The 14,337-nt window shown below is 36.2% G+C and overlaps 1 protein-coding gene across 1 annotated transcript in view; it reads right to left on the reverse strand.

The window, feature by feature from the left end:
* RBKS (ribokinase) overlaps positions 1-14,337 on the reverse strand; it is a 69,750-nt gene that overhangs the window by 43,875 nt on the left and 11,538 nt on the right. The window contains exons 2-3 of the mRNA XM_074897060.1: positions 6,713-6,845; positions 1,391-1,454 (exon numbers count right to left, since the gene is read on the reverse strand). Of these exons, the coding sequence (XP_074753161.1) occupies positions 1,391-1,454; positions 6,713-6,845 (197 nt within the window). The remainder of the gene's footprint in view (positions 1-1,390; positions 1,455-6,712; positions 6,846-14,337) is intronic.

The following is a 14,337-nucleotide window of genomic DNA, read 5'->3' on the forward strand; positions in this document are numbered from 1 at the left end:
AGACAGTCCTAAGCAAAAAGGTCTGTGCACACTGAATCACCTCTGGAATCATCTTGGAATGCAAGGTGGGATCCTGGCCAGCCTCACCAGCAGTACATCCCATCTTCCTCCAGGGCTGATCAACGTCGGGGATGACAATCTAGCACCATTCTTATTTTTAACTCAATCAGCAGAAATCGGTACCTTAGACCTAAACATTCCAACCTTTCAACTGATATATCTGGGTATCAATGAAGTGCAATATGATGAAATTTCTGAAATTTTTTCCCTACACTTTTCTTTTGCTGATATAAAGATGATTTTTAAAAAATATGTTAAGATTGCAAGCTCAATCATTTAAATCAGAAAACATGAGATTTAAGGTTACTTGTGGAACATACATTTTCATGCTATGTCTTATAATAGCATTATTTACATAATCAGAGACTTTATTCACAAGGTAGGCATGCTTTGGAGAGATTTAGAACTGTAGACTAACAGACACTTTTAATGGTATCCTTTCCTGGTTTCTTGCATAAGTTGGAAGATATGCAATGAATAAACCTGTATATACATTAGTGAAATATTTAGATGCTATACTGATAAGCATAATAAAAGCGCCCACAAAATACTGATAGTTTTGTCTTTAAAGCAGGATTTGAATAATGCAGTAAATGAAGCTTGTGGCTACACATTAAACAGAAGAGATAAATGGAATATGAAATTGCCACTTAGTGACTGCATCTGTCCATCCTTGTCCATGCTAAAGGAGACAAGAGTCATGTAGACAAAAATGTGATCATGTAGTTAAGCAGCACACAGTAATACATTTACGCCAGAGAGAGAATTAGGGTTACAAAGGTTCAAAGATACTAGAATACTGTGAATGCTTAATTTTCCTTTTCCCAAAAGCCTTTTAACATTGATTATTGTGTGTATGTGTGTTAACAAACATTGGCTGCAGCCTCTAAAATGACTGCATGTGTCATTTCACAAAATAGAGGTGAAACGTACTGAGTTGACAAATGAATTTCCACTCTATACCTCCACTCCTAACATGAAATTGAGAATGAATAATCAGACTGGATTTTTCTATTTCTCACCAGGCATGACCATCGTTAATGCCAGCCTAAACAACTGCATAACAGCAAGTTATCATTAGGTGACTTGCACTGATGTAATCATCTGAGATTTGGAGGTAATAACATTACATTTTATCTTTAGTGATACAGCTATTTTCATAAGTCCTCATATTCTCACCCATATCCATTCATTCCCCAGCTGCGTCTAAACAATTATTCATAGTTCTGAATGGTAAAGCATATCCATTAAGGGAATAAAATAATCCCTCCACTACCAATTTTTAAAGCTTAAAAATAATACAAAAAGTTTCTTTAAAGTAAATTTTTACCTGTAGAAATACCATTCTTCTTCAAATTTTCAACATAATCATTGCCAAAGGAATCATTCCCAACCTATACAAAAGATAAAAGTATAAGTTTTCTCTACGGAAAGGTGAGAGGATAGATAGATCATTTTTAGACAACAGAATTCTCTGATGTAATTTGAATACACTTTCTGGTTTGCAGCACTTTGCCTTATAAATAAACGAATAATTAATAGTAAAGATGTATTAATAGTATTAATAAACAATAAGATTAGCGTTCTGCAGTTTTCTCCCCTATTACAAAACTCCCCCCTGCACCCATGTCACCATATTCAAGTTTCATTTTCTTACAATCACTGCATTCCCTTGGCAGTGAAACTTTCTGGAGATTGTAAAATCTGAAAGTGTACTGAATTATTCAGCTTTGAATTGAAAGCATTTATAGCAACTCTGGTGCGTTCTTAATTGTAGTTCCTATTTTGAATTTTCTACTTCAAGTATCCTTGGTGGAAAAATACCAAAACGTTGTTATCCGTTAGAAAGTGACGATAAACATGGCATGCTGATTTCTATGATTCTCAGTACTAAATGTACTGTTTACAAATTCAACATTTTTTGCTTGCTTTATCCAGCAACAGCAGATCCAGTTGAGTTAGGGAGTCAAGCTATGTTCTATTGTTTTTCTAACAGCAAGTTAAAGAGCTTGTAATTTCAGCTCCACTAATCCTTTCAGCTGAACAGAGTTCTGCTTGCTGTTTGTTCAGACTAATAAACATTTCTTTTTGTTGCACTACACAAGCTGAACAAAGGAGACGATGTATAAGGAGAAAAAAAATGGCATAACTTGCTTAATGTCAAAATAGAATTTAAAATATATTTATAAAGCCAACATAGCTTTTAATTCACCACTTTCAGCCTATGTCTTCAGGATTCATAGTGAGTGCTCCCACTTCCAAGAGTAAGTTCTGTATCTGAGCAGTATCAACTACTGACCAATGCTACAGGAAGAGAGAAAACACCATCTTTCAGATTAGAAGCCAAATCAAGATCCTAGTCATGGTCCAGACAATGAAGGAATTACACTAATGAGCCATCTTCTCATAAAACAGGTCTAAATACCTAACAGTGTATTTGAGTTTTTGGAAGCACAAAACAGCCGCCTCTATTGCCTGCTCAGTTCTTTAGCAAGCTCAGAGAAGGCCCGAGTACTAGCTAGTGATCACAACAATCAAACCCCGCGATTCAGAATTGTAAATTTTAAAGGGTCATGGACAGATGATCCTTCTCCCCACATACTCTATTGCAAAACCATGTTTGGAAACATACTTTCATTTCCTACAGTTCTATAAGGGATTTTACTAAAGCGTTATTATTAGGGATGGTGCCAGTCTTTTACCAAAGGAGGACAGCAATTTAGCTCAAAACAGTCTAACCAGACAGAACATTCCTTCAGTACATGGGAAAAAACCCCAACAAAACCAACAACATTTACTTTGGTCACTGTGTTATTCATTGTTTGCATATTAGAATATTTCTGTATCTCTGACTACTCCCACTTTGCCAGACAGGGCGGGTTGTCAGAAGCTGCATCTTCCGACTGACTGCTTTAGGCTGGATGACTGCAGCCATATGCAATTTAAACCTGAGTCGTGCTCACCTCTGCAGCCTAACAGTTGTACTACTGGAATGCATTCTGCTTGATTGTATCACCTTCTTCCTCCCTCCCTGCTACAAAACTTCTACAACAAATCTCGGGATTTGCTCAGTTATTTCAACAACAAAATATTTCATAACCATTTTCCAAAAGCTTAACTGAAACTTCCTTCCTGCAGCTGTGGGTCCTACATAACTGACTGACAGGCATCCTTTATTGTTCAACTGATATAACAGCTGAGATCAGCTGTGGTATTTTTGCTCACAGCGAGACATCTCAGTGCTGGAGGGAAGCCCTTGGAAGGGTGTCCATGGAGGTCCTTTTCCTCTGGAAACTTTTTTCCATGTTAGTTCATCAGCATCCAACCCAGTCAATCCTAGTGTGTTTCAAAGGCTTATCTTTCCATTCAGGCTTTACCCCCAAGGAAGACAGAGTACTGGGAATCAGACTAATTTTAGATTAAAGGCATATTTACTGACCATGTCAAATTATATAACATTGTTTTAAATATCTTCTGCTTTTGCACAGACCTTGCTAGACAGATTATTGGGTAAACAGAAAAATAAATGTCTTAGTCTGCTGACCACAGAACATTGCATGTGCTGAAATAGCATTTCTTCTTCCTTGAGTTCTTAACAACAATAGCCGTTTGTACAAGCATTATGGTCACCTAGTTTGCATATTAGAATTACACTGGTATTTTTCAATCTGGGTTTTCCCTGCTTACTATCATGTTTTCCATGTGGAGCTAGAAGAGCCGGCTGGCCTCATAGCAGCTAAAATTCTAGCAGCTTAGAGAATCAAACTCATATGTATCTGAAAATAAATTACAACAAAAACATGTACCTCTTCACAATTGTTTGTTTAATCTATTCTATATGCTCCTTTTTTAGAGAGTGTTTACTCTTTTTCTTCATTAGGGAATTAAACGGCTACTAAAGACAAGTATAAGACAGTAAAACAAAAGAAAAAAAAAACAGCTAAAGACATCCATCATATTCTGGGCTGTACTTGAGATATAGCTGTATTCTTACAATGAAGTGAGGATTCAGGCTTACAGCACTTAAATTCGGCTTACAGATCATCTAAAGAGAGAAGACTACATAGAGCATGGTAATACAGCACTTCCTATTTCTAAGTAGGAATCAAATGCAGCTGGGGCTTAAGTGAGGATCATTCCAAATTGTTAGTCAGAAGCAAAACAGGATTTTTTTCAGCACATACAATGTCTTTCACACCAAAATCCCTTCACCATCTTCATCTAGGATGTTTAGCAGATTTTTTTGGTAATGGCCCTACCAAAAAAAAAAAAAAAAAAGAATAGTTTTGGGAGTTTGGAATCTCTCAAGACCACTGTTCATTTTTCAGTACTGCAACTGAATTCTTGTTTGAACATGAGCAAATAATTTATCTGCTTAGATCCTTTCGTTCCCTGACAGTAGTCATTTGCATTTCTCTGAACCATTGTCTTTCTTGTCTTTTTGAAGTGGCAATTATTCCATCAATACTGGCAACTATTACATCAATACTGGGCAAATTGAGGAGGGGAGTTTAAGACTGATACTGGGATACATACCCAGAGTAACAGTGGCCACTTGCAGAGACATCCAGGCAGAAAGCAGAACACAGTTTGTGTTTCCACTACTCAAACTCAGTACTTGGATTTTACATTAAAATCCACAGTATTCTGTGGTATCTCTAGTCATAACTGTAAGTAATTTTAAAAATCCCTCTCTCAAACCCTTACCAAATAGTCAGTGGCCTTCTTCTGTGTTCTAAAGCTCTGAGGTATGAAGAATGCCTTGTCACTTGATCTGAGATGTCTACCTCTACTCTTGTTCATGCACTCTGTTTAAATTACAGTCCTTGTAAGAGGATGCCACACTCCAGCAGAATGTCCCTCTAGTATTAATACTGATTCCATTCCTTGAACTTCAGGTTGAAGAAGCAATTATTGCACCTGTACTGGATAAAATATGTTGGGAATCGTGTGTGTGAGGGGCAATTTGGCTTTAAGAACCACTTAATACTTAAGATGACTTGTTAAAGTAAAAAGAATTGAATTATGATGATTCAGTATTGCCTGACTTTTCTCAGTTTATTCAGCAAGAAACTAACTACAGCCCATTGACCTATGCAGATATAAGACTGTACAGTTATGAGAATATTTTGTGAGGCTATAAAGTGTATTTTTAATTTAAAAGCAAACAATAACTTTTAAAATTGAAAAAATACAAAATGCTGTCATTTATAGATATTAGAGTCATTCTCTGCTGTTTCTTTTCTCCAATAAATACACAACAGAAAGAAAGAAAGAAAGAAAGAAAGAAAGAAAGAAAGAAAGAAAGAAAGAAAGAAAGAAGACTAGGTTTTACTGAAATATCATAAATATGATTTTGGAAAGTAATTAGAAATTATAGTAACTGCTAAATTTTATTAGGAATGCAAATGTTTCCAGAAACATGCATGCACTGAGCAAAGGCTAGACCATTAAAAAATAAAACAAAATTCACACTTCAGTGGAAAAAAACCCTTTAACATTTAGCAGGAAATGTTAGCAGGGAATTCATTGCCAGTTCATCTTGTACTTGAATCTGATCGTTCTTGAATGCAAAGATGATCAAATATACACAATATTACAGAAGCACAAACACTGCCAATATAAAAAAACCCCTACACTCTAAAACCACTACTGATAATGACCCACAGAAATCTTGCAGGTGTAATTTAGAGTTATAGCTACTATTCTTTAGCCTAAATATTGGATTGGAAAACCAGTGAGAAAGGCTTCCTTGAGATGTTTCCAGTACTTCTCAAAAAATCGCTGACAGACAACGATCCAACAAATCTAGCATCTGCCCCAGCTATGGCAAAAACAAAGTATGTCCAGTCAAGTTGAAGTTTCATCTACAGTTAGCACAGGATAGATAATAAGGCTACAGAGAGAGAAAACTGGATCTTAACCTTAGTAATGGTCACTCAAAACTTACAATGTTTAATGCAAAAATCAAAGAAAAGCATTTTAAGAATATAGTATATGCCAAGCTGAATCAGCCCAATGGTCTGTGAGCCAGTTTTTGGAACTGCTGTATATCAGATGTTTCAGAAAAGTGGGCAAAATTCCCATAGCACACAAAGGTGCTAGAATTTGGACATGAACATCTCATCCTAATCTCAAGTAATGAGATAATGATTTAACCCTTGAAGCATGAAGTTTTATATTCCTTCTCAAATTGGTTACTGGCTTGTTGATGTCTGACTTTTAATCATCTACAAAGTAAACTTCAGATTGACTATAGTGCCTTATCACCTGAATATCATCAGTGAAGCCCTGATCGTTTTAACAGTGGGAACATAAAGAGGAGGGGCTAACCAAGATTACTTAAATTTCGAACATCTCAAATTCTCTCCAGTTCTCTTTTCCATGGTACATCAATCTCAGTTTTGCAATCCTTCTTTATATGCAATTTCTGCCAGATCTCTAGCCAACTAGTCTTTGGTTCTGGCAGTGCTTTTAAAACAGCCTCCTCCATGCTTAAATTTATAGCTCAAATACCTAAAAGAAAAGGGAATTAGAGAGGGATTAAAAAAAAAAATAACACCCACAACTTTTCTGTAAGTCACCTAAAGGTTTACTGGAATTTGCATGAACTTTTGGTTCAGCTGTAATCCAAGAGCAAGTCATTGCTTACCTTGCAGATCAGCGAGGTCTTGGCCCCAAGTCGAGCAGACTGGACACACTGGTTGGCTCCTTTCCCACCAAAACCAATGAAAAACTTATGTCCAAGGATAGTTTCTCCAGCTCTTGGCAATCGTGTAGTAAGGCTATTCCAATTTAAAGCAATATTTACAAACATTGGTGACTGAAAATAACAAACATCTTCAAAATAAGAGTTACATTCTTATAATCCTGAATGGTCCAACAGCCAGCCAGCAAGACTGAAAAAGACTCGAAACACCTTTTAGGGTCCCTGCTCCACATCCCACCAGTTTAAATTTATTCCTTATATGCCACCCAGTCAAGCTTCTCATTTATTACTCAAGAGAGGGACTGCATTTCTTTTGTTCGTGTTTCATGATTCTACAGGAAAAGAAGCACTTGATCCCTGACTGGGATTCTCCAGTGCTAACTCAATACAGATAAATAATAAATCTATAGGTCTCACTGCTCATGTTGTTTTACTGTAACATTCAGCTCAAGTTTATTTATTGTTCATTTAATTTCATTACATCTAATTATACCTTCTTGAACCACCCTAAGTAATTTTTCACTTTGTTGGTGTTTACACTCCTCAAAATTGTAGATTGTTATCAAAACTTTCCTCCCCTCTGCTGTCACTCAGGCGCACTGTACATATTAACTTCTTAAAGTTTTTCTCTTACAAATCAAACTTTGCAACTTCTCAGCATTTTGTTGTTTCTTGAACGAAGACCAATTACACTTACATCCTTCTGGTGATGAGTGCCCAGAACCAGATGCACTAATACAAGCAGAGACCCATCAGGAGTGTACTGGTTTCATTTCCATTTTGGAAAAAAAACAAAACAAAACTGTAATTTTGTTAACCCTGCCAGATGCTTTGCTATCTCCAGCAAAAGTTGAAAGGAAGAAAAGTCACCACCAAGACTATGTAGAAGAATTTCTCTTAATGCAAAAGGCTAGTTTACTTTTGCTACTTCTGTTAAAATACATAACTCAAAGCTGGGTTTGCAACTCTGAGATTACCAAAATCTCTGCCTCCTCAAGCCATACATTCCAGGCACAAGGTTTAAAAATGTAATTCCTTCTCTCTTCAGCTACAAACAAGTTCACAACGTGTGTGGAGGGAAGGCCTCCTACGATGTACTAGCAACCTGTTCAGTCAATGACAGTTAGCTTAGACAGGTTTCCAGAAGTCTGCAGGAAATAAATGGTGAGTGGGGAAGGGGAGTCTGAAAGAATGAAAGTCTACACTAATGAGGAAGAGATTAGCATCAGCTCTGTTAGTAAATTTATAATATTATTTTACCAATACATCTTACAACAACTTCAAAATTGCCAGCCCTTCAATTCAGGAAAAAAGTGACATGCTTCTGCACTAGCAAATGACTACAGAATGATTTTTGAAAAGGATATGAAGAATACGTGTGTATTACTTTCTGAGTTTATGCTGCAACTTCTGGGGCATGTCGGTGTTTGCAAAATCTTATGGAATTAATGAAGGAGCACAGCCTGATTTATTGAAAATTCTCTGGAAAAAGCAAACATTTTTTTTTCCTACTAATTTTCAATTCCAGCCTCCATCAGTCCAAAGATTTAGGATCATTAGGAAATCAGGAAAACCTAAAATCAAACTAGCGAAGCCAAACAAGTAATGAACTCCCGGAAATTAAGATTTTTGCTTAGAAGGAGTTATTATGGGTCTGTGTTTCATCCATAGTTACAGTTTCCAGAGAGATCTAGGCAGGGATGCAGACTCTAAGTAGGGATGCTCACTAATAGAGCACCCCAGATTTCAGTGTGAGGGTACAGTACCCAGCCAGCAGGTTTATTTTCTGTGGGTCACCACAGAGAAACCCCAGAAGGCTCACACATGCAGCTAATGGCACTCATTTTGTTTCCAGAGAGGCAGGGCCTGGAACATTCTGTTGGGAAATGTTTAAACTATTTCAAATAAAAATACAAAAGCTTTTTACAAGTGACTTATAGGCACCTTACATATATATAAATGGTTGCTAAATTAAAACTGTTTGCCCACAGCAGCATCTGGCAGGTTGTTTACAGCAATGAGTAACTGTAGGGTTTCAGGGAACAAGGTGTAATGAGTGTAGATAAATAATGTTTATTAATGGTAACATCTATAATTTATCACTATTTTCACCACTGGAAGTCAAAGTAGTGATGGCTGTGGACCAGACAATGAAGGCCCAAAACTCAGCTGAGGAACTCCTATTCAGCCAGCGCCAGGGTACTTCTAAAATTATGTGCCATTCAGTAAACAATAGTTGCTTCACTCAGCCTTGGTAAGAAATAGCAATAGCAGCTCTTGTATAATTCCCTTCATCCACAGATCTCACCATGCTTTAAAAAGCAGAACAACATTCCTGTTTTGTGGGTGTGAAACTTAGGCAAGTCATTTTGCCTTTTTGTGCCTCAGGTCAGCCAAGAAGCCAGTGGCAAAACCAAAAATAGAGATCAGCTCAATCCACTAGCTCACACTGTCTTATTTAAATTCTGCAGTATGAAAATGGTATCAAGTCTCAAATCATTTTCCATCCTTAGGGTGGTTTTCAGAGATTATATCTTATTCTAAATAGAATTTGTTTCCACAAAAAGCTAATGCATTTTCAGACAAAGATTAACAATTGCGACATCCCAGCAGACATCTGCAAACAGTGCTTCTCTTGAGTTCATATGCATTTTCAAGAAGTACATTCAACCATTCATATTCTTGTTTTAACAGTGACCAGACCATGACTCGATTCTTCTCTCAGTTATGTTGGCATCAACATTCAACTCCAATGGAAGCGTCATAATTGCACTGGTGAAAAAACAGGCTTAGCAAGATGAGAATCTGGGCCTCGATGTTTCAAGCAGCATGGCACAACAATTGCCTGTGGGAATCAAAGAGCTTGCTGAAGACAGGGAGATGACCTTTTTTATTGTTTTGATGGAAAGGTACAAGGCAAGGGGCAAAGGATCAAGATGGAACAGATTTATAATTAGTAAATTTTAAAAATAGACTCACAGACTAGGCAAGAACATCCAGCAAGTTCCTGTAGCTCACTGTAAACAAAAAACCCACCTTACTACATTTCAGGCATGATCACCAATCCTTTTGGACCAATTCTCCATTCCAGAAGCCTATTTTTATTATCCATATTAAACAAATTCAGAGTACTGATCTATATATCAGGTTTCACTTTCACTGAAGCAGGTATTAAGAAATTATTTTTTGCTAATATACTACTATTCTCTTGTCATTTAATTCTGCAACTATACTAACTTTTGATTCACATCAGACAATTTTAATGAGCATTTCAGGCTTCTGTTATGAGCAGGCAATGATGAGTAATCTGTATGATTAAGGAAGCCTATAAATTCTTGGCTTATTGCTGGTACCACAAAGAATACTCAAAATAGCCTAAAAGTGATGAAAAAGCTAATGCTACTTCAAAACTAGGCTAAATAAGTTAATCAGAAAAACCGTCACACTGGCTTTCAGAATTGTTACACAAAATGTTTTGTAAAGCCATTTACAACTTTGATGTAATTTGAAAACGCTGACCTGAAAAACATAAGTTGCTATCCAACACACTACTCTTTCCTTATGTGACAAATTCTGCTCAGCTTTGAGAGGATAAATGGTACAACGGATACTGAGCTCTCACATCTTATGGACAACCAGAAACTAAACTTGAAAACCCCCAACACTTAAATAGATGTGAAATAAAATTACTATATAGTATGTTTTTTAAATTGTGCACCATATTACTGAGTCGTATTTATAGAAGAAAGTTCATGCTGAAACATCCTGAAATACTTTGGACATTACAAATAAAGGAAAATAATCACTCAGAATTTAAACCGAGTTTTTACAAAATAATATTTAAATGTAAAGCGCACAAAAATGCTGCCCACATTTGTCCATGAAGAATCTTACGTCCACCTACATTTCAGAGGTTTGGGATGAATAAAAGTACACATGTAAGAGTCTCACCATTGCAGTAACTTCAACTGACTCTTCCAGTAAGTGTGTGCCACAAGTTACTTTAAAGGCTTGAGCTGATTAGAATTTGTATTTTTAGACAGACAACCCTTTGGAAGGTTGGCATTAGAAACAGAACAGAACCCTTTACTACTGTCTTGAAGCACTGAATCAGAGGTGAAAGTGCAACTTACTGAGTCATTAATGCCCCTTACCCTGGTATTCTGGGTTTTCTTGAAAAGTTCCCATCTAAGCAGTGACTAGATCGTATTCAGTGATAGTCTAAAGAAGGAAGGAGGGGAAAGGGAGAGATGTATATTAGCAGTATTTGCATAAATTAATCCTGAAATTAATCACGGTTTGCTTCCGATTGTTGACACCTCACCAGTGTCTGTTCATTGTTTTCAACACACGAAAGTACTATAAATATGTATTATTACTGTTAGCTTAAGCTGATGTACAACCATGCCGTCCCCTCAGCAGTATTTTCCCAGTGTTTCTTCTCTTGCATTGCTTTAATTGCTCATGGAGCTTCCTAATTCAAAACATTTTTGTTCCAAGGGTCACTTTAATTTAGATCAGCAAATTGGTCCAACTTACTGTACAGCAGCCAGGGTGGGCCAAAACTTGCAGGACTGTGGAGGTGGTGAGTGAGGGGAGGAGCAGGAGTGCCTTTGCTGGCAGCAGTACAGCCAGACTGCCCTAAGCCAGAGTTGAAACTTTGACTTGATACTATTTTGTATGTTGAAAACAATGAACGCTATGTAACTAAGGTTTAATTACAGTACTGAACTAAGTACAGTATACTTAGTTCATTAGACATATTGAAGAAAAGCATAAAGTATCAGCATGTTTCTGAGAAATGACGTGCATGAGAAGAAAATAGAAAAGTACATAAGCATTTTCCTCTAAAAAAAGAAAATACTCTCATCAGGCAACTCAGAGGGGAAGAGAATTTATACGTTAGATTAGATAGCACATTATCTAAAATGACTGTCATTTATCAGAAGCAACATTCAGACTTTTTTTTTTTTTCCTGAAGAAAGGTGAAGATAATCAGGGGTATCAAAATAATAGCAGAAAAACTGCATTTAGAAGTGTCTTAATAAAAATGAATACAAAGTAAAGGTCTACAACCTAGCTTTGATTCTGTTCTCTTTGAATCACTGAACAAAATTGGCTCTTTGTCTCCTCCTGGGAATTCCCTAGAACGGGGAAAATCCCTGTGAGATTACAGTAGGTGTAACTAGCCACTGTCTAGTACATACAATTTACTGGGCTTTCATGATTCTCAGAACTCAACAAATATAAAGGAGAGAACAGTTCTTGCCTCTAACTAGGAATATTAGTACAACATTGTGGTGAAAAAGTCTCAGACCTCTTTTAGATCTGGCTTAACATTTTGGTTTAGGCTTGGTCTGTTCTGTCTAGCTTTATTTTTAAAGATTTGAACATGTGCTATGGGAAAGTATCCATAACAAAGAGACAAAAAGACCACAATTCTTTTCAAAATCTCATGGTTTTGACTGGTTTATGCTTTCATCCCTTTTAATAATCCACTAAAACATCTTATGGGAAGGTAAAAAACTTCCAAGATTTATAAAGACTACCTCAGGAATTTAGTTAACTACAGCTTGGTTTAAGAATGGGGCCACCTGGTTCTAGGTTCTTAGTCTCACTTCAGATTTTTAACGACTGAAAAAATTGTTAAGAGACAATTAGAAGCCACAGAAAATCTCTGGTTTTTCTTCCCCCTATCTCCCTGAACATGATTAAGTTTTTCTTTAAAAAAATGTAAGTTTTCAGACAATTTATGTAATTGGTTATTGCTTGGATATTTGATGGTCTGGGTTTTCTCTCTAGCTCACAGTAATGAATAGTGTAGAAACATTACCCAAACTGGTACCAGGCAAAATCATCAATGCTTAAAGAGTCATCCTTTTGTAGGACAATGCTGAAGCACAGTAGCGGAGTGAGATGCAAAAGCTTTACCCCAGCATCCATTCAGAGATTTTTTTTAAACCCGGATGATTTTACACGACATACAGTTTGTCACCACGACACAAGTAAATGAATTGGTGCAGAGCAGCAAGAATCTTTTCAATCAGTTTTGCTATGAGAGAAAATATATCTTTTATCGAACACAAATATCTGTATACATTTTTAAAATACAAACTGTTTTGTAGATCTCATTACTGAATGGGTAAACAGCTGAAATGAAACAAATGGTGAAAATCTCTAGCAGAGGAGAAAATTAAATGAATGGCTGAGACTACTAGGACACAAGACTGATAATCCTCTTCTATGTGCAATCACAAGGTCAATTTAAAAACACCAAAATTCATAACTCATTGAATGAGAACAGATGTCCACAGTTTTTCAAGTAGAACTTCAACGAACATTTCTGCTGACCCTCTTGCACAGAAGCAAATTTTACTCTCCTAGATATTAGGAGATTAAATAAACAAGAAGGCATCCAGATGAATGTCCTGAAGCATTTACAGTAGCACACTGTACTACAGTGAAATGATGGTATCACCAAGAGATCAAAATTCCTAAATTATGTTAGGAGTATGAAACCTTCAACACAAAGAAATTATTTATTGGACTGACTGACAAAAGTAAAAAGCTTTCTCATAAAACAACAAACCTGTAACTTTTCCTCACAATTTAAATTGTTAAATTTTGGGAAAAAGTGGGCACAACACTGATGAATTCATAATCTGTGGAATGTTTAATTCCAAACTTGAAGCTCTAAAGAGATTAAAAAAAACCCAAATATGAATCTATCTTCAGATATTTAAGTCTCAGCAAACATTCCATCATTCTTACCAAACATCTGTTTTGTATTTAAGAAAGATTGTGGAAATTTTCAAAATTACTACTCTCTAACTTTATTTGCCTCCCACGTTGTTCTTCATTGATGTCTCTTGATTATATTATTTTTGGAAGTGCAGTTACATAATTATTTTCAAGGCAATCTGATGGCAATGTTAGAATAGACTGTCTCTGAAACATGCTGTGCTCACCCAGCACTGGAGAAGGCTGCCTACGGTTCCTATGCTGAACAGAACATTATATCATGAAATACCAGGGTTAAAGCAAAAAAAAAAAAAATCACAAAACAACATTTGCAACCCGAAGAGTGATCTTTGCATGCTCAAGGACAGATTAAGATCAATAAGACACATGTGAACATTAATCTTTTCTCTACCACTTAAAGAAAGGATTTATCAGACAAAAAGGAACAAATTGGAAATAATATGGTTGAGTAGATAGGCCACTGAGTCCTTGTTCTTGTCATCATAATTTTTTTATATACTGGTAAATCAAGAAAGTAATCTATGCTTCTGCTTTACTATCACAGAGAAAATAGAGCACCTACTGACCCCCCTACAAATCTTGTCATCAGTCTTTTCTAGTCTTTTTATTTAAAAAATAAAAAAGGAACCCCACATACACTATTGCCATTTTGCACACAAGCATATTGTGCTTTATAAACTAGAATATTAAGAGCAACATCATAGATGTGTTCTTGCTAAATAGTCATCAAGATGAAGTACAGTACACTCCAAATATTAATAATTTTCTTCAATAAGATGTTGCTCTAAAAGCTCACACCCAGGACA

This window comes from Athene noctua, chromosome 1 (genome assembly GCF_965140245.1).
Source record: "Athene noctua chromosome 1, bAthNoc1.hap1.1, whole genome shotgun sequence".
NCBI classification, from domain to species: Eukaryota; Metazoa; Chordata; class Aves; order Strigiformes; family Strigidae; genus Athene; species Athene noctua.